The sequence below is a fragment of the Brienomyrus brachyistius genome, chromosome 15 (assembly GCF_023856365.1).
Source record: "Brienomyrus brachyistius isolate T26 chromosome 15, BBRACH_0.4, whole genome shotgun sequence".
NCBI classification, from domain to species: Eukaryota; Metazoa; Chordata; class Actinopteri; order Osteoglossiformes; family Mormyridae; genus Brienomyrus; species Brienomyrus brachyistius.
The window spans coordinates 11508140-11529289 of NC_064547.1; the positions used below are offsets into that span (position 1 = coordinate 11508140).

At 37.9% G+C, this 21150-nt stretch overlaps 2 protein-coding genes across 3 annotated transcripts; both read right to left on the minus strand.

Annotated features, from left to right (window-relative positions):
• Positions 1–514: 514 nt before the first annotated feature.
• On the minus strand, positions 515–8787 carry klhl30 (kelch-like family member 30). 2 transcript variants are annotated; one of them, XM_048975868.1, is made up of 8 exons: positions 8654–8787; positions 3787–4579; positions 3472–3667; positions 3253–3339; positions 2692–2847; positions 1961–2149; positions 1528–1673; positions 515–1396 (listed from the first exon to the last, which is right to left on the minus strand). In XM_048975868.1, the coding sequence occupies exons 2-8, from the start codon at positions 4558–4560 to the stop codon at positions 1148–1150; spliced, it is 1797 nt and encodes a 598-aa protein (XP_048831825.1). In that variant the 5' UTR covers positions 4561–4579; positions 8654–8787; the 3' UTR covers positions 515–1147. The 2 variants fall into 2 exon arrangements, with proteins under 2 accessions (XP_048831825.1, XP_048831824.1); XM_048975867.1 differs by lacking the exon at positions 8654–8787 and adding an exon at positions 5107–5370.
• Positions 8417–20974, minus strand: scly (selenocysteine lyase). Its single transcript, XM_048975872.1, has 13 exons — positions 20786–20974; positions 20082–20173; positions 17174–17283; positions 16844–16944; positions 15118–15286; positions 14465–14592; positions 12676–12831; positions 12461–12567; positions 11215–11251; positions 10717–10800; positions 10449–10551; positions 10209–10284; positions 8417–8897 (listed from the first exon to the last, which is right to left on the minus strand). Exons 2-13 carry the CDS (start codon positions 20168–20170, stop codon positions 8744–8746), a joined length of 1314 nt encoding a protein of 437 aa, XP_048831829.1. The 5' UTR covers positions 20171–20173; positions 20786–20974; the 3' UTR covers positions 8417–8743.
• Between the last annotated feature and the right edge of the window lie 176 nt (positions 20975–21150).

The following is a 21150-nucleotide window of genomic DNA, read 5'->3' on the forward strand; positions in this document are numbered from 1 at the left end:
AGGACACATTTAGCTCTTTTGTTATAGAGCTATTTTAATTTAGTATGAATGTTATGTAAATCATTTATGCAATAAGAATTGAGGAAGAACCTAAACAACCGTGTATCAGCCTCAGTAATGGTTCGACAAACAGCGCAGCTCTGGTACGTGCAGCCGGCCTGTTTGAACAACGCGGCTGAAATGTTTGCCCGAGACGGCACCAATCTTGCGCATGCGCACTCACGCAGACACGCATTTCAAAATGGCGACAACAACGGGGACACATGCTGCCCTTTTATTTCAAATAAGCCCCTTTAAACACATCGTTTTTTAAGTAATGAAACTCTTTTTCGGCTTAATATGTTATTTAAAATAAAACATCCTAAGCATTTCGACAGCAAGAATCAAGGAATAACGCGAGCGATTCTTGTTAAAATAAATAAAATAAGTTTATGTATTCTTTGAATATTTTTTAAGGAAAGATAGAGGTAATCTTCATTCAAGGGAGCAGCAATACAAGTTTCACAAATCAAAGTAGTTTGAATACCATTTAAAGTTTACTTCAGTTTTCAGACATAAACAAAGTAGTAACAAATATGATACATGGTTTATGATTATTTTTATTAAGAGGTTATAGTTAAGCAAATATTACCTAGAATAAGTGTTCCCAACGTTTTCATCTTCACTTACTAATTTATGTCGCACAAAAATTTCGGGAAGGGGGCAGGGGCTTCAAGAAGTTCAAATGGTGATTTCATAACATTAACTTTCAATTCAATTCAATTTTATTTATACAGCGCTTTTAACAAAAGTCATTGTCACAAAGCACTTTACATTCAACCGGCCAGAACCCCACCAAGCAAGCCTGAGGCGACAGTGGCAAGGAAAGACTCCCTCTAGCAGGAAGAAACTTTGAGAGGAACCTCGACTCGGAAGGGGACCCCATCCTCCTCTGTTTCCATGGGTCATGAAAATTTAGTTCATATATAGTTTATTTTAGTATGAATATAGTTTATTTTTGGAAATAGACCCCTCTGCAAAATCCCCATGGCTTACAGGAATACTACCCACATACTGGACCAGGGCTTGGGAGTCTAGAACATACAAAAGTACTTATATCTTTGGGGGCAGTTCAACAAGCTGTGTAATTGATTACCTTTGCCCTTAGTTACATCTGATTGAGAGGGAAAGGCTCCATCCATTGGGAAGGGTCCAGGAATATTGAGCAGGATCCGCTGTACAGCCACAGCCTGGGCAGATTGCATTCCACATGCCAGATATTAGAGGCACAGCTGTATGCCTCCACTTCCACTCCATAATCGCCCTCCATGCCCTTCCAGTGCCCACCTGTTACATACAGCTGGCCTCCTAGCACTATGATGCTTCCATTCTCATGTAAAGTATGAAGGAACTGCACCTGAGAGACAAAATCATGTATAGGTAAGTCGAATATATAACTCATGCAGGATTTAATACATGATTTAGTTGTCACAACAGAATCAAATAGATGTTTACAAACAATTTAAAATGTATATGAATCATACTAACCCTTTGCCACATATTAGCACTGGGGTCATAACAATACACTTTCTTAGTGTTGTCAGCTATTAAATAAATGATTCCATCCAAGCAGACCGAGCGGGGAGAGGACAGATATTTTGGGATGAATGGAGAACAAATAATACTCCAGTTGTCTGTAATAAAAGGGAAGGATTAGTTCAAAAGAAAAAAGGAACCAGAATATTGTCATATCAGGTTTGCTTATGAAAAGAATTTATGTTTTGCAATAATTATTGACTTGCCAGTACAGTATCCCAGAAGTTTAATAGACTTGATGCTATACTCTGATTAAAAAGTGTTCCTTAATTTTGTTTGAGCAGTGTATAAATTGGACATCAAATATTTTAGTAGACAACAATGGTCTTCAGCATTTTATAATTTTTTATAACAATTTTGTATATTGAGCTGAACTCAGTCTTACCAATGACGGGGTTGTAGCACTGCATCGTGAGCGCATTATATTTCACTGCACAGGAGCCAATCAGGTACAACTTTCCAGCACAGGCACTGGCAGTAAAGTTTGTAACATATTTCAGAGCTGGTCTAGTGAGACACCAGTTGTTGCTGTAAGGGTCATAATGTTCCACTTCTACATAATCCACTGTAGTGCCTACAGAAGAAAAGGTTTAAAGGAGTATTATCCTGATAAATCACTCAGATTTTTTTGAAAATTGTACATGTGTTATAGCATTAATCTGTCCTCGCACTTAAAAAAACCCTGTAAATTCCAACAATTCTAACTTTTTAAATAGCTACCCATTTCTCAAAACAAACTTCTACCATTGCTTACTATGTACTTATATGTTTCTGCAAGTGCTCCAAACTGCATGTTGCAATGTCTATACTTTGATGTCAAATTACAAACTTCACATAAATCTGACATATTTACAAAGTACACTAAGATTAAGATGAGTTTAATGCCAAAACAAATATACAATAAATAATTTATTTGCCTTGAATTAAGTTTATGATATTGAATGAAATGTGTCATGTCCCAGTCAGTGAAAGTGTGTTCCATATCCCTAGACCCCTGAGGGTTAAGTACTCATAAGACATGTTAAAAACATGTCAAAATGAAATTCCCTTTTTGACTGTTTTTGAAATTTTCATTGTTACCTCTGTAACTACACAAGGAAAACTTTATTTCCTTACCACCAATGACATAAATTTCTCCATTCAGCGCTGCTGAAGTATGGTTTGTTCTTGGCCTTAGCATTGGAGCCACTGTTACCCACTTTCCTTCTCGAGGGATATATTTCCATGTCTCTGTGGTGGACCAGGTGTGCGTCCGAGACCCTCGAGAACCTCCTGCATTGAAAATAGCATTAGACACATTATGTGTGTGATAATCTAAAGTAATGTATATCCCTCAATATAATTAGATAATTTTAAGATATCCATTTGTGTAAGTTCAAATATTAATGTAAAATTTCAGTGTTTAAAAATAACATTTTAATTTTGTACATTTTATTATGCTTTATTTATAGTTCATAGTCAAGTTAAAAAGTTTAACTGACAATTATGGAACTATCACAAGCCATATAGAATTATCAACTCACCTTTGTATTTTTGGCATCATTTATTTTTAGAATACACCAAAGCCCAAACAATTGCAATTCAACATGGACACATACCCTTTTTCTTTGTTAAAATAATATTTTGTGGTATGACATTTGCTGTGAAGTTATGTCTACTTGTCAGTATTAAACTTACCTGTGATATACACATCATTGTTCAGCGAGACCACAGAATAACCCAATTTGTTGTAATCTGGGAAATCAGGAAGTACATACCATTGGCCTGGAAAAAAATATTTATATGGTTTATAACAACACGTCTGTATGTCTGGGTGTATATGTATGCATGTGTGTGCATCGTTATCATTTCATATATACATTTATATATGAAATGATAATGATCTTATATTCTCACTTGTCCTTGTGCTGTAGAAGGCACAGTTTCTCGGAGGTGTAGCTGACACATTCTCCTCTTCTTCTTCTTCTTCATCATCGTCATCATGTGAGTCATCCAGGGAGTGGCCTCCCATAACAAACAATACTTCCTGTAGGTGGGGTTGTGGACTTCTCATATTTCCCTCTATTATAGTTCCTGGTTGTAAATCCAATATCTCAAGACAAAAAAAGACAATGTAAATTTGCCGAATGAAGCTTAGTAGAAATGAATAAAAATAATAAAAAAATACATATTATAAAACTGGTCATTCACTACAGAAAATCACACACAAACCCGTTTTTGGACTCCTTCCACAACATCCCGACAGCTTTGACTCTTCAAGATTAAGGTATCCTTCAAGAGAGTTTCTGTGATGTATTCAAGAGGCAAGAGAGAGAGTCTGGCCAGACTGAGCAGCTCTGGGAGGTGGGCGAGCCGTGAGTCTTCCTCGTGCTTGACCCAGGAGAGGACTGCCCTGGCGCAGGTGCAGACATCCCGAGTCTGCAGGCCTTCATTTGAGAGACAGGCAACGAGCCTCTCCTTCCCCAGAAGCAAGAATTCCTCTTCTTCTACCACTGCTTCAAAGTTTTCCAGTACAAAACACCAGGCTTTAGCCACCACTTCTGCGCAGCCATGTATTTCACCAAATTCCAGAATGCCTAAGCAGTTAGTTGCATCAATTTGATTCTGCAAATAACGACTGCAGACAGCTCGGACAGTTTGAAACTGCAGCTGGCTGGAGGTGCAGATTAATCCCTCCACATTCTCTTTGTTGATTGTCAGCTTGCCCGTGTAGGCAAAATTCAGCAGAATGCTAAAAATGTCAGGATCTACATCCTGCAGTTCTACTCTAGCAGCGATGCTTTCCACAAAATTTCCAGAAAACATGGAATGGAAATAGAGGCTGCAGAGAGCCAACACACTACGATGGCAAGGGAATTCACGGCCACCTACACTTAATGTCACGTCAATGAATTTGGGATGCAGACAGAGGGACCGCAGTCCTTCGAGAATGCTTTGTGAGTGTGAAGAGAGGCAGAAGTCCAGATCATCAACGTTGCGTACCATGGCTCAAGGCAATATTTACCTGGAAAATAAACAACTTCAACTATAAAAAGTAACATCTAGAATATTGTAAGAATACTGTATCATTTACTTTCTTAAAGGAGAGCAACACTTATTCTAAACCAGGCGGAAATGCATAAACACTTCTTTGCAAACAAATATAATGTACTGTATATTGCAATATACTGCTGAAAAATGTATTTATGGTTTCTGACTAAATAACATGATGCCAATAACTATAAACATAGGTCATCGTAACTCACAAAACACTAGTAAGACTCATTATGTAGGTAAGCAAAAATCCAGTCCTGTATCGACAACAGTTCATTTTGGCTCCATCACATTTATATTCTGTGAAATAAAAGGCTGGAGGTATTTGCAGTTAACTTTATAACACAAGCTTGTTCAGAAATGAATCATTATCATCTTTAATCAGTAATTAATTACAGTGTTAAATGCATAATCTGAAAATTCCTAATGTGAAAGTAAACTAAAATAAGGAAAATGTAAGCATAAAAGACAAAGTTGGGAAAAAAGCCGAGAACTCACCAGAGAGGCAAATGAGTACAGCAATCACATATTATTTAGTTGACCAACAAAACACTGGCAAGCGTTTTGGCACAACGCAAGGACAGCTCGTAGCATGCTTCTGCTGAGCCATTTAGAGCCCACATGATGGTTACCAGACTATTTTTAGGTCATACCAAGACAGGGAACTGACATCAGACTCCAGCTGCATGTTTTTAAACCTCACACCTGTTGTTGAACATATCAGTTCAATGTTAGGAATTGATCTCACAAACACCACACGTTTTGTGGCAATGCCTTAAAATGGGAAGTTCACATGAAAATAGCAATATAAATGTAAAAAGTTCAATATTCATTATATTTTAACTTTCTTTGAGACACTGGATCATTACACAATTTTTTTTTGTTTTTAGACTATATCCAGGAATCAGCACTAGCTTTCCAAGAACAGCACAATTTTTCATAGTATATTCGATTTTTTTAAAATAATGACCCTGTATACTGATTGGACAAACTGAATGTTTTTTCTTCGTAGCAGCCTAGTGGAATGGTGTTCCAGATACAGTAACCTGCAAACATGGTAAAATATAGGTCACTTTAGCTTTCTGACCAGTTATATAACAGTGGATGTAAAAAAAAAATCTACACACCCATAATGAAATTTGAAGATATTTGTGATGTAAAGCAAGAAATCAAGCTGATCTTGCCATATATTAGTAGCATATATATTTGGAAACCTAAAATTGATTTAGAATGTGACAGATTACCTCTGAACCTTGTATTCAATAGTGGGGCTTAAAATAAGACTATCATCAGCACTATCTATTGTTATACCACAAAATATCATTATTTTAACAGAAGAAAAGGGGTTTGTGTCCATATTGAATTGCAATTGTTTGGGCTTTGGTGTATTCTAAAAATCTATGAGGGCAATAAATAGAAAGGTGAGTTGATAATTCTATATGGCTTGTGACAGTTCCATAATTACCAGCTAAACTTTTTAATCTATATTATACATTACATTCAAACACCCCAAATCATGTGGGAAAAGGGGTTATGGTCTGACTGACAAAGGTTGAACTTTTTGTCCTTAATTCTTATTGATGTTAAAATGTAATTATTCATATTCAAATGTTGTATCTCCACATGAAGAATTTACCTTTTACATTCCAACTTGCAGATGTTAGACCAGAAAAACTCTTGTCTCCTAATTCCCTGTTTTCTGCATCATCATGCTCTGCCAGTAGTGTTCAGTGACCTTTTTCCCGATGTACAATACGTGTTCAAGTATGTAATGCGCTGATGTCCTCCAGTGGTAGAAAAATGAAGTGCTGTATGTAATAGGGTACTAGTAGCCTTACTGATTATATACAAAGGAAATCTGAATTGATTAAACAATCAGCAAATAAAGAGTTTGTCAAGAATGACAAACAAAAGCTATACAAAAGATATAAATTTCTGTGAACAAAGAAATGGATTAAACTAAATCCATTTAGCAGCATCTAACTCACTGGAACTATATAAAACCTGCAAACATTGCTTACCTGAAATATTATGCTTAGACAATTTCTCAAAAAAAATAAAGGGAATATATCATAAGGATATCTTTAAAATGCACAAATAAAAGACATAAGAATTTCCACATAAATGGTTTTTATACTTTCTTTGATGCAGCATGGAGAGCAAGAACAGTGATGGCCCCAGTATTGAACACTATGGGAAATCAGCAATACACATGATACAAAGCTGCCATTATCTTTCTGTACACATCTCTTATGTTAGACGGGTCGGTGCCGACCCATGTCTTAAATCAGACATAAAATACCCTCAAAACAATTATTTATCATCCAATATGTTTTTTAATTTTTTCTAAATAGACTTTCCTGATGCAGTACACAAATTTATGTGGTGCTTTCATGCATTTTAAACTTAAAAAGGGTTCGGTGCCAACCCCAACACCAGGGCTGTTATAATGTTGACCAGAGCATTTATAATTTAGTGAATTATCATAATTTTTTTTTAAATAGAGGTTCCTGACAAAGTCAAAAAGCCTTGATGCAGTACACAAATTTATGTGGTGCTTTTATGCATTTTAAACTTACAAACCGGTCCGTGCCAAGTCTAACATGATAGGAAGGTTAAGGACAGTTCCACATACAGTAGATGGTTGATAGTGTCTAGGAGCATATACTGTATACTGCTTTGTATCCATACATCATTGCATAGCAGTTCAACTGGTTAAAGCTGTTTCAGTGCTGTGGCTTTAGCGAAAGCCTGACTAAAAACAAGTATATTATTAGTGTCCAGGCATGCCTTTTTTCAAGGAAGGCAACATTTGAGACAGGTTTAGGTTGTTACAAAACATGAGGGTCTAACTTTGGCTTCTTAAGCAATGTCCTGATCAAACAAACAGCAGTGCAATACAGGATAAAACATCTACAATATAAGAACAGTTGTAATAATAAATAAGTAATAAGTAATGCAATATTGGGATGAAGTACTTATGAAAACAACTTTTCAACATGCCTCCATCCATCCATCCATCCATCCATCCATCCATCCATCATCTATTCTTTTTATCCCCAGCTCCCACTACTAAAGGTACAGTACTCTTGTATGTTAATGTGTTTATACCAAAAAATTTTGGACTGATCTGGAACAATTTATGGGAAGGTGTCATGGATGTCCAGTGGAATTAAAGGAGAGAGACACTGGCCTTCGACTCACGGATGAAGATATGGATACTTACACAGATTATTTGATGCATCTTCTGTTGGAACCTACATTGACAGCCACAATAAATCTTGCTATACTAGCTTGACACAATAGCTTTGACACATGCTAGTGATGCCTGTTAGAAGGTAACAAAACACTGATTGATATAATATGACTTTACAGTGCTTCACGCAAACAATTTAGCATGACGAAAATTTTGATCATAAAAACATTTTAAAATGAATTTGAGGAAGCACTTCTTTACAGAGAGTGTAGTTAGAGTATGGAATAGTCTTCCTTCTAGTGTAGCACAAGCTAAAACTCTGGGTTCCTTTAAATCAGAGCTAGATAAGATTTTAACAACTCTGCGTTATTAGTTAAGTTCTCCCCAAATGAGCTTGATGGGCCGAATGGGCTCCTTTCATTTGCAAATTTCGTATAAGTCAAATTGATTATGGCTAGTAATTAAAACAAACAGTAATGACATACTTATTACATGGCAGTCCACAGAAGGCAAACCAGCAGCCTTCCAGAACCATATACCAGCCCTGAAAAGCTCTGATAAAAGTATGTATGTTTATTCTTATAAGGAATGAAAAAAGTAGGATTGAAAATGTATTTTGTTCATTTCCTTGAAAAAATTATTTTTCATTCTATATTCAAGAATAAACCACATGCCAAGCATAATTCTTAAGTAACAGTAACTTGACATGATTCTTCCTAAAAAATACTCTAAAACGCATCATGTACAAAATATCAGAAGCATTTGACTCACTATACAGCTAGCAGGAGCTGACTCTTAATATCCCTTAAAAATAAATTACTACTGAAGAAAACAAAAACTTATAAGTACCTTATATAGGCTGTGATTTGTCTGCTCTTGTATTTTATTTAGCTCTGTATACTTTACACAGGACCAGTGGACCCCCAGTGAGGGTGCTTCTTAAGAGCCTTCCTCCAGCCGACATACAGCCTCCCTTAGGTCCTCCACTGCCAGGTCGACGTCCTTCCTGGTGGTCCTACGGCCCACACTCAGCCTCAGTGCGTTTGCAGCCACCTCTGGTGAAATATCACAGCTCAGCAGAATATGAGAGGGTCTGCAAGGAAAAGGTCACACAAACTGGTATACATGTCATTTGCTTCCATTTAGATTTCTTTGATTTGATCGCTTCTTATCCAAATTCTAATCCTATCCCTATCAATGTGGAGGAGCAGTGGCTCTACTTTGAGCCCCTGTCAAATGTCTGAGCTCCTCACCCTCTCTCTAAGGCTGAGCCTAGACACCCTACGGAGGAAACTCTTTTCTGCCACTTGTATCCACCATCTCATTCTTTTGGTCACTACTCAGAGCTCATGACCATATGTGAGGGTAGGAACGTAGATCAGCTAGTAAGTCGAAAGCTTCGCCTTCCAGGTCAGCTCCCTCTCTACCGCAACCGAATGGAACAGTGTCCACATTACGACTGATACTGCACCAAACCAATGCATGCTGCAGGCCACCGTCTTACAACCCCAACAGAACCATGTCATCTGTCAAAAGCAAAGATCCAATCCTGAGTCCCCCGAACAGGACCCTCTCCCTGCCTCTTGTCTACGACTACTAGTTCTGTTCATAAAAGTTATGAACAGAATCGGTGACAAAGGGCAGACCTGATGGAGTCCAACACCCACTGGGAATGAGTCTGACTTACTGCTGGCAATACAAATCAGGCTCTCGAGGACAAGTCCCCCCCTGAGTTTTCCAGCTCTATTTACTCCAAGGAAGGCATATCAATGGGATTCAGGAGATCCTCGGAATATTCTTTCCACTGCCTGACTATATCCCCAGTTTATATCATAAACTTCATTCATGGCAAATAAATTATTTCTTATATATAATTTTTTTGGCATTATATTCATCTTAATTTCAAGACAGACTTGCACAGTCTCACTTAGCTCTCACACCCGCAATATTTAAGGAGCTCAAATGAATGGATGAACGATGGATCGAACAAATGAGTCAAAGCGTGTAAAACGAGAATGTCGTTTTTTTTTTCCACCGCAGAACAAATGCTGCTGATGGAAATGTATAAAGAATACAAAGATGTAATCCCTAAAAATACTGTGGCCAATACTGGCAATACTGTGGCCATAAATAAAGCCAGGGAGTTGGCTTGGCAAAGAATTGCAGACAGACTAAATGCGCAAGTTATGTAAATGTTACAAGTGCCTAGTACAGTGGCATGGTGGTAATGTGGTTTATGCTGTTGCGAAGGTTCCTGGTTCGATTCCCATATCCAACGGGGAATTTTATGAGTTCACATGTCATTCTTACTCGCTCACAAAATCTCAGTTTACCTGGCACTACAATATTTTGAAATATATGGGATACGGGGAGGTTAATTTTCACTCTCCATTTAACTAATTACCTTTCCACTTTGTCAGAATGGCATGCAGCCCCCACACTCGCCAGAAGCCACCTGCACCTGGAAAGCACCTTCCAACCTGCAGAAGCACGACACAGAAGATAAGTTAAAGGTATCAATTATGAACGTGATTGTCTTAAACGCTATTAATCTGATAATTACTTGTGTATGCGTAACCTATAACTAGAAAATCATTCAACAATTATAATTATTGGTGCATTAAGCTAACTGTAGGTCATATACCTTCTAAGCCTGGCCCGAGCAGTGACACATTACAGGTGTTTGGGAGAGTCTCCGAACCAGGAAAATGGCTGTTGAAGTGGATCTTCTCCTTCCCAAATACAGCCTGATGATAAAGAAAAAGAGAAGAATTTGTACAAATAATTACTCGACAATCATAATGTTTATATACACAAAAAATGACAAATTCAAAATGCATATTATAAAAACCAATCAATTTAGCATTCAGGGATCTGTGAGAGCCTTTTCTCCCAGTGTCAGCAGTACTGACCTGCAGCCGCTGCTCTAGGTACTGTTTAATATCACACAGGTGGGCCTCATACTCTGGAAGATGCAGGTTCACCAGCTCTGCTGCCTAGACGACATAACAGACTGAAACATATGCTGATTTGCTCTAAATGCAACCACTGGTCACAGCCTGATCACTCCACCAGGGAAAAACAGATCAGTCCTTGGCTAACCCATGAATGTTAACCTATTTAAGGGATTTTCTTTCAGAAGCTGAACTCGGCTTTGAAAGATGTGATACACCACAGTTCAGTTTTACACACAGGGCAATGTAGGTTTTACCTTCATTTAAAAACTGCAATAAGTGTTTACTTGTGTCATATTTTTCTAATATTAAAATTTATTTGATGATCAGAAACATTTATGTGTGACAAACACAAACAAATAAGAAATCAGGAAGGGGGCAAACATTTTTTGACACCACTGTTTTTGGCTAAAGGCTTTATCAATATAAACATCTCTCATAATAGTTATTCGTTACCTTTCCAAGACCAGCAATCATTGGTGTGTTCTCTGTCCTAGGAATAAACAGTACAGCATTTAATTTAGCAAACAGGAATGAAGAATTTATTAAGTCATGCAATGACTGTACTAGAGCTGTCATGATTACTGGTGTATGATGAAATGACACATTTACCTCATTACTTTTCTATTTTTATTATGTTTCAAATTGCTATAAACCCATAAAACAGCTTGTCACACAACTAAATGTCAGCATTTGAGAAGGCATTTTTAATATAAAACAATATTTTTAAAAGGTACAACTTAGGATACTGAACACTAAGGACACTAATATATCCATCCATCCATTTTCCAAACCGCTTATCCTACTGGGTCGTGGGGGGTTCGGAGCCTATCCCGGAATCAATGGGCACGAGGCAGGGAACAGTGCTAACCACTGCACCACCATGCCACCCCGACACTAATATACCACATTTTAAAATTGTACTTCCTGCTCTTTTAAACTGCTTCCTAGGGTCAAGAGTCATCATGAAGAAGGCATCCCAAGGAATGAGAAGGCAAGTCTGTACAAGCTCATTATATTTAATAAATTAATTGATAATTTAGTTTCTCGGGCAGCACACAATTTCTACACATCACTACTGTTATGCACTGTAAAGGCTCATGGGGCAGCACATGGCTCTGTGGGCTAAGCCTGCGTGCCTGTGGTCAAAAGGTCACCAGTTTGGAGCCAGCTTTGGCACGTCTGCGGGTCCTTGAGCAAGGCCCTTAACCACCAGCTCCCTGGGTGCTGCAATAGGTGGCTGCCCTTCACTGCCAGCTTATCTTGCCTACAAAGAGCAGGTTGAGGGAGGTATAAAGCCAATTTCCCTACGGGAATCAATAAAGTATCAATTACTATTATCGTACAGCGGCAATTAAAACAAAAAAATTCCATTCTAATCGGAATGTCACTAGCATTCATGCTAATGCCATGAATGATCAGAATAATTAAAAAGCTAATTAATACAGGAATAATAGTTGTATATATTTCTCTTGATTTTGCCATTTTGTAAAATAAAATACCAACATACATATCAAGGTGGTATACTTCTGTGATTAATGTAACAGATTAAAAAAAATGTATTCTATTCAATTCGCACTTCAAATGGAGGATGATCTATATTTATGTATAATTAATGCTGTTGATATTAATATTTTAATTCACATATAGCACACTGTTACCTCAAGGGACAAGGTAAAAACGGTTATTTGGCTCAGATTACCCAGGTCTAAAATTCCTTTCTTGTCCACCTCCAAAGAACATTGGGAACAATGGAGTCATGCTTCCAGGCTTGTTTACATACAATGCACCAATTCTTGGGCCATAAAACTACAAAAAAGCATACAAGAACAGGGAATGAGGGATCATTAAAAACACATGAAGAATAATGAAGACATATTATATAGGAGTTTTATAAGATCTTATAAAACCGCTAACCTTGTGTCCCACTATGGTGAGGTAATCCACTCCAAGTTCTTGCACGTCCACCTTGACTTTACCAATTGCTTGTGCACCGTCAGAGTGCAAAAGAATTCTGGGACCAGACCTCTGCACGTTAAGGGGTTGCACTCTCTGGCAGAGCTCTTTAATTGGCTGAAATAAACAAGATTTTAATTAATCAATTTACAAAGATAGTATGAACACCAGTAGTATGAATAACACAGATGTGTCTCACCCATACTGACGTAAATCTAGTGTAAAAACCAAGGTGTGATTCATTTACAATTATTGAAGGAATGATTCAATGCACTGGAAATCTTTAATGTCCATGATTATAGCTGCTACAATTGCTTGATTAAACCTTTTAAAAGCATTGATTAAAATTTGCCTTCTCGAATCAGCAATATGGTGGAAGACTGAGCATGGGGGTGGCGGTCCAAATAAAGAGCGAAAGCTTCAGTTGTGTGGGAGCACATCACATTAAAAGTGACGTAAATGTAGACATTCCAGAAGACTTTCAGGTTGACAAACTCAACCAAATTGTGAAGTTAGAACATAGATAAGCTATGTTCCCTTTAGTTATTTTTACTTAGTTGGCTTAATTTACTTTCTGCTTTTCCATATCAAGATAAATTGCAGCTAAAATGAAGGCTAGCCTCATTGCTTAGCCACACATTGTGTAGGCATAGTATTAACGTAGGCACTGTTGCACAGTGGATAGCACTATCATTGCACTAAACCGCTTTGGGTGTTTACAAGTTCTTACTGTGTGTGTGTGTGGGTTTATGCCAGATCATCTAGTTTCTTCCAATAGTGTAACTTAAGTGAACTGGAGTGCCTAAATTGACCGTGTGTGAGTTAGTGCGCATCATGCAATGATCTGGCACCTAGTCCAGGGTTGGTTCCTCCCTCACGCTAATTGCGGAAAATTGGGGAAAATTTCACAAATAGTACCATGGGAACTTAATTACATAGTATTAATGGAATGCAAAAAAGTTGAATCTCAGAACATAAATTGGATTGTTAGGGGACACAGGGACAAGCCAGTTTGTACACTGCACTGCACAGAGCAAAAACAAACAGATAAGCAGACAAACAGATGTTTTTTAATCTGTGGAAATTGAATGATTGATCTGTGAGGCCACAATTAATAATGAATTATATACATATTACCACACAGTTGTTTGAAACCTCTTGTACGTGATGGATGAGCAGAAGAAATCCCTTGTCCATCACTACAGAAAATGGCTGATCATCCAATGCAATCACTTCCATTATTTTAGTAGTTGTGTCTTTAGCTCTGGTGCTGCTAATATTAATAAAGTTTAAATATCAGCCAAAATTGACGCATTTTTAACCAATACTGGGCGAAACCGATATGTTAATCAATATATCATGCATCTGTATATCTAGCATTGCTTTTTATAATAACCAGTAATAATTAGTTCATCATGATGCACCTCTAATAAGGACAATACAAGGAAGTACTTCTAACAATACCAAATTCTGAATTGCTTAAGTTTCCTACAGTCCTCTTAGGTCCCAGTATGTTGATTTCTGTTGGTTGAACATCATCCACCTTATCTCATCAACATCTCTAAATCGTCTCAATAAGTCAAATTAAGAATGAACATGGTTGCATACAATACTTACTAATAATCTTAAAGGTTAATTTCTCATAGTAAATTGAATATCGGCTATTTAATTGGGATTGAGCAAGTATATTAAGTTAACCAATGCCTCTCCCTTGCCCTTTAACGTCTTTTGACATTTTTATAGACCTTACCATGATGACCCCTGTCTCATTGTTGGCCAGCATGACTGAGATGAGGCAGGTGTTTGGACGCATGGCTGCCAGCACATCATTGACTTCCACTCGGCCCGTCACTTTAGAAACCTTCACAAAAGTAATATCTAGACCAAGAAACAGAAGAAGGAAGGAAAACATTTAAATACTTCACTTGTAACTATAACAAGCATAAAACTATAACCCATAACATAATGGTTATCCCACCAGTAATCGTAATCATGTTTTTTTCATGATGCTGCATCTAATCTGTGAAATACTTTTTGAGTTATTGCCCTAACGAGATAGTACCTGCAGCGGCGGCAGACAGGTCCCAAAAGCATACAAGACGTCTGGGGGACATAATTAGAATTTCAGAGCCATTCTCAGTTTATTGATTGTGCACAACTCTGCAGGACATAAGCCTGGGATACATCTTGGATGGGATACATCTTGGATGGGATGCCAGACCATTGCGGGGCACAACCAAAAAACAGACAATTCTGAGGTGGCAACTATGTGAAAAAACCAGGCGCCCAGAAGATTCCATTCCAATCAATTAGTGGCATTTCCTTTAAAACAACCATTTGAGATCTACTGTATAATGTGCTACCATTTAGAAGAGGTATTCTCAAAATCGATACTGGTCATACCTGCTTTACCCTCCTTCAGCAGGCTGTCAGCAGTGATCTTCACAGAGTCATGCTCTATACTGGAAGTGATGATGTGAGGGAGGACAGTCATTTGCTCTTCATTCAGCAGAGTCTCTCCCCAGCTGTCCCAGAAATGCTTAACAGCTGTGTGGAAAACCAGGTTGTTTGCCTGTGAAAGAAGGGGATTATGACAGGTAAACTGATGTAATACATTTTAAAAACGTGTTACAATGAAAGAACCAAAATGGACCAAATATATAATTAGATATGGATAATTTGATTTGCTTGCCTGTACAGTACTGATTAAAATAGGGATATGTACAGGGCTAGCAGGGGAGGATGTAACTGATGGCAACTGTACAGTCGCCAGAATTTAATGCTAGGAACACTTTTGCACAAAGTTGCATCACCTCTTCTTTTAACAATACTTGTAGGAACGGGGGAGACCAGTTGCTGGAGTTTTGAAAATGAAATGTCCTATTACTGCCAGATATAGGTTCTATATATTATCTATCTATCTATATATATATATATATATATATATGGCGTGGAATGTGGTTTGACTTACTGAAAGATACAAAGCTTTCCCTGAAAAAGACTATCTTCATGGCAGCATATGTTGGTCGAAAATCTGTATATATCGATCAGCATTGATGGTGCCTTCCCAGATGTGCAGTTGACCAAAGTTGGTAACCATGAATGTTTGAAAATGTAATGTTAATTTATTAATACTTATAGTTGAGAGAAGGGCCGCAATTTGTGTGTGTTTGTGCTCCATTGGATTTGAACCCACGAGCTCCGTGTTGTCAGCACAATGCTATACTTTTTGAGTTAGGCCCGGTTAATAGTCAATGCTGGCAACGTGTCCACATACTGTGCGCATCATGGCCACCACATGTTTCCTGCGTTGATTCCACACATTGCTTGTGCACTTACGCAAGGAATGAACACTATGTGTATGCAAGATGCAGTATTACCAGAAAAAAAAAAAACATGCTATTATAAGAATGAGTTTTTAATTTCTTCTGCTTCCAAATTCAATCTGAGTTAAGAAAACAGTGCATATGTACAAAGTATAATTAAATTGTTATTTGAATGCCTTCTCCACAGACCACAGACAATTAAAAATGTTACAGTTCAAGAAGAATACTCAAGTTGGGCTGGGTGATATACAATTAATATCACAAGTTATGCACATGCAATTCTCAGGTTGCAGCTGGATTGAGATTAGGTCTAGTCTAGTCTAGTCTAACTCCGTTTAGTCTAACTCTCTTCTCTTTCTTTCGTCACTAAGTGCCGATGCTTCGATTTTGGTGCAAGTTGTCTCAAAACTTGAACAGGTTCTGATCTTTATCTAAACAATGACAAGGTCAAGCGTCTGAGGCTGTCCTTTTTGCTATCACCATGTGGCGCTGCTTCAACAGAGATCTGTTGCAAAATTTGGGCCGTTTTAGTTCACCACCCATATAAATACCTGCAAAGTTTGAACAACGTAAAATCCCTTTAGTGTTACTTAAATGTTTCCCACAGCTGCCGTTTCCTTCCTTTGCTGCAACACAGCTTCATATTCAGGGTAAATTGTCTCAAAATTAAATCAGATGTAGATTTTCATCCATATAAAGTTATCAGGAAAGCATTTATAGCAGTGGCAGAGGCAGACCTGTCCTAAAAGCATATGTATTCCTAGATTACAGAATACAATAAATACACAACAAATTCTTCTCACCTCTGTTCCACCTGACATAAAGATGATGTCCTCTGCTTGCCCGTTTACCATTGAAGCAACAGTCTCTCGAGATTTATCATTAATCCCTTTGGCCTTCCTGCCTAGAGAAACCAAAACTTTACATTTGGCAGAGACTTTTATTCAAAGTGACATAAAATTCAGAATTGCATGATCAATTATTCCCTGGAGAAGTTTATGGGCCTTGATCAAGGGCCCAACAGCGAAATAACAGAACTAACCTCAGGATTTGAACCAACAAACTTCCAATCACAGATATACAGTTATAACCCCCGGAACCACACATCAGGTTTTAATTTGAAAGACACTAACCAGGCAAGTATGTGCTGCTGGGGTTTCCCCATGCATCCTTCAGAGCTTCAGTAATAGCCATAATAACCTCTGGCTCTAATGGGGTGGTAGCATTGTAGTCCATATAGATTCTGTGGAACAGGCAGAACATCACACATGTAAAATCAAGTCGTTTGCATATATTTTTAGCATGCAATTCGATCCTCATAATGGAGAAGGCAGGCAAAAAAGCACATAGGTATAAATGCTCCTAGACTGACATTCCAGTGAATACCCAGGTGTATGTGCTATAGTAACATCCATCCATCCATTTTTCTAACCGCTTATCCTACTCGGTTGCGGGGGGGTTGGCCTATCCCAGAATCAATGGGCACGAGGCAGGGAACAACCCAGGATGGGGGGCCAGCCCATAGCAGGGCACACTCACACACCATTCACTCATACATGCACACATACGGGCAATTTAGCAAGTCCAATTAGCCTCAGCATGTTTTTGGACTGTGGGGGGAAACCGGAGTACCCGGAGGAAACCCCACGACGACATGGGGAGAACATGCAAACTCCACACACATGTGACCCAGGCGGAGACTCAAACCCGGGTCCCAGAGGCGCATATATATATATATATATATATATATATATATATATAAGTTGGAAATGGATCTAAAAGTGTTTTATATATATATATATATATATATATATATATATATATATATATATATAAATAAATATATAAAAACACTTTTAGATCCATTTCCAAGCTACCATTTTTTCTATGGTCTTGGAGAAAGTTGTCTTACATCAGCTATCCTTATTTTTAAGACTTAATATTCTGGACAATTTTCAATCAAGCTTTAGAGTTCTCCATTGTACTAAGTGAGGCCTTTTGGGGATATCTAATGACTTACTTTTAGCTGCTAGAAGTGAAAACTCCTGTGTAAATGGAGATCGTTTTCATTTGAAAACTTTGTTTTCCTTAAACAAGTTAGAATGGAGGGGATCCAAAGAGCATGTGGCATGTCTCAGAAAGCTGAGAGCAGTCAAAGGGTGTGAAACTGGAGAGCCAACTATGAATGGGGGTGGTAAGAGACAGGAATTGAAATCAGGGATGGAGGCAAGATGGGAAACAAAGGCAGCCAAATAGCTGTGAATAATGGAAATTTTATCCTGAAAAAAGCTAAGAAAGGAGTTGCAAAGATCATCAGAGTAAGAGTAGGTATTATCTAGAGGTTATAGTGGTTTAACAATGGAAAAAGGGAGTAATAAGCAGTTCAGGCAGTGTAACGGGTGGAAGAGATAATCCTTGCAGGCCTCAGCATGGATGGCCAGCTTGTTCTTAAAAAAAAAAAATCTCTCCAGCCAACAACCATTCCTTTTCATGAAATGGAAACATTTGCTTAATACTGTAAGCAACTTATCAACAAGAACAGTATTTACAGAGAAGAAATATTTTTACATATTGCCTCTTTCACGTAGAGCATACCAATTCTATCCATACCATTGATCTAGACCAAATATTTTTTTAGATATTATAGTTTTAAAGCCCCCCCCCCAATACACAGAAAAAGGCCTAAAAATAACCACACCACACCATTCTTTAAAATGTATTTGTTTGTTTATTGATTGATTGCAAAACTAATGACAGTAGAGACCTAAAATTCTGTACATTCCCTATTAGGATCCACATGTTCCCCTGGTTTTTCTAGGCAGATTTGAGGTGGTCAGGTGGGAAGTTTGTCTTAAATCTGATAAACTGAGATGGAATTATCCAAAAGAGCCAGTAAATGGGAAACATGTTAAGGCTAGTGGACTATGGAGAAAAAAACAAACAAAACGCAGGAAAGAAAAAAAAATAGTTGTGAAGCAACAGGACGTCAGTAGTACTCTCCCAGTCGCGGTCATGCCATAAAAGTAAACGATACACGTATTAAGACGAATATGCAGATGACTACGTTGCCATATATTTTGTACGCCACTGGTCAGTGTATGAGACACCTGCCTTATCTTCATGGGAAGGGAAAGCACTGCTCAAGGATACTTAATTATTTTGGGAACTGCACCTAGTTAGTCAGTGTGTGTAGAACGCTTACCCCCATCCTTAGGAGTGGGGGATACATTGATTATAGAAGCCTGGCCAGTTTGTCCCCTGCCCACATGTAATGCCAAAAATTTAGTATAAAGGAAAGGGGAGATCTCAGTGTTGGTCGGAGCTCAGCCGCGGGATAGAGCGTGCAAAGCCAGGCACTTTCTTGGGACTTACGTGTTGGTCTCCTGCCAGGACTGAAAAGTGCTCCCCTGTCTAAGAGTGAGGGGAGGTAATGATGGCACGTCCGAGTGTGAATAGCTTTGCAGTGTCAATGTGTTGATTCAATTAATTATCACAATAACCATACTATCAATCTGCACTTTCTATGTATGCATGTTTTTTTTTATCACTTTTCATATATACCTATAATCTCTTGTATTGACAGTTTTATTCTTGTTAATGATATATGTACATAGCTATTATTATTAGATATCACTTGTGAATCGGAACTATTGTGCCATGCCTTTGATCCAGTGTTTTGGTATTGATTTTAATGCTAGGTTACTTTGTATTGCTTGTAATAAATAGCTTATAGAAGTGAACCTAAGCAAGCAAACAAAGCAAGAACCTAATAAGACTAATATTCAATGAGCTGAATGGGCAACATTAAGAACATTTAGGGAACATAAGAGTGACAACAGGCTATTGGAGGTATTCCTAGAAAACATGGGACTTGAGGCATTTCTTGAGGAGGGACAGAGAATCTGACAGCTCGACAGCTATTTCCACCATCAGGCAAATGCATTTTAGAAATGTCTAGAGTGAGAGCGCTAACAGGATCTCCAACAGGATCTCCAACATTATATCTCTCTAAGGGCAAATTTACAAACTGCTTTCACTTACCTCTCATCTTGATCCCTGCAGTTGGAGACAGTCTGTTCCATCAAGGTCAGCTGATCTTTGCTGGGGACACCAACCACTGCATCCCCCATGAACTAGAAGTATGAATAAGAAAGTTCCATTTCAGTCAGTCTCTTGTAGGACAGCTAAAAATATTTTCTGCAAAGTGCACTTATATTTTGAATATGCACGGGCCAAATGAACAGATTTATCTTTTTCAGTTTGTTCATTCATTTACTGTACAAGGAACTATGTTCCCTTGCGTCGTTAGATCTCAACAGCTAGAGAAGCCAGTAAAGCTCGATACAAACTACACACTATAAGCCAAAATAAACTGTAACGAGGAGTTTCTGGAAAACGAAACTACAATACCTTTAATGGAGTATGGAAATAAACATATTAGATAAATTAATTCCTACAGAGAACAGGCCGAGTATTAATACTAAAGTGCTATATTATATACGACTAGATGCAGCACAACACGTTAAACAGCATGTAGCCAGCATAGCTACCATTACGTCAGTGGTGAAAAAAGCATTTATGGCTCTCATTTAACTAATTTGTACTTTCGCAGTTTTTATTTTTGAATACTAAATTCAGAAACATAATATGAGCATTAAATCATCTTCTTGACGAACCACCTACAAATATCCACATAGCCAATGCATTATCCATCGTGTACAGTATAAACAGTAAAAGCGACCGACCTGTCCGTTTTTCTGCAGATTACTGCAGTAGTTTATTGTTAATTTATCTTAACGCAAAAGAAGTAACCAGCAGCTTCACGATACTCGAACGTAAAAGTGACGAGCTCGGACCCTCCCAGCGAGCAACGTGGTGTGACAAAGCGACCTGGAAGTGAATACAGAGAGGGACTGAGGTAAGGTTGGTTTCGTATTTTCTCCGAATATACAGTGAATAACATTCTCGGCGATTTTAGCCTTTAGGGACCGTGTGTAAAGTGTCGCACAAAAGAAAAAGTGTGTAATCTTCCTGTTTAAAACCAAAGAATTGAAAGCCAAAGTAGATTAATAAAACAATTAATTACTTCATAAGGAATTAAGTAATCAAT

Coding starts and splice junctions, on each gene's coding strand:
- scly (XM_048975872.1), bottom strand. CDS start 20,170: ATGGGGGATGCAGTGGTTGGTGTCCCCAGCAAAGATCAGCTGACCTTG. Junction 15,287..16,843: donor TTATGTCAGGTGGAACAGAG/GTGAGAAGAATT, acceptor CTTCTTTCACAG/GCAAACAACCTGGTTTTCCA. Junction 10,552..10,716: donor ACCTAGAGCAGCGGCTGCAG/GTCAGTACTGCT, acceptor CTTTATCATCAG/GCTGTATTTGGGAAGGAGAA.
- klhl30 (XM_048975868.1), bottom strand. CDS start 4,560: ATGGTACGCAACGTTGATGATCTGGACTTCTGCCTCTCTTCACACTCA. Junction 3,340..3,471: donor CTTCTACAGCACAAGGACAA/GTGAGAATATAA, acceptor ATTTTTTTCCAG/GCCAATGGTATGTACTTCCT. Junction 1,674..1,960: donor GTGCTACAACCCCGTCATTG/GTAAGACTGAGT, acceptor CTTTTATTACAG/ACAACTGGAGTATTATTTGT.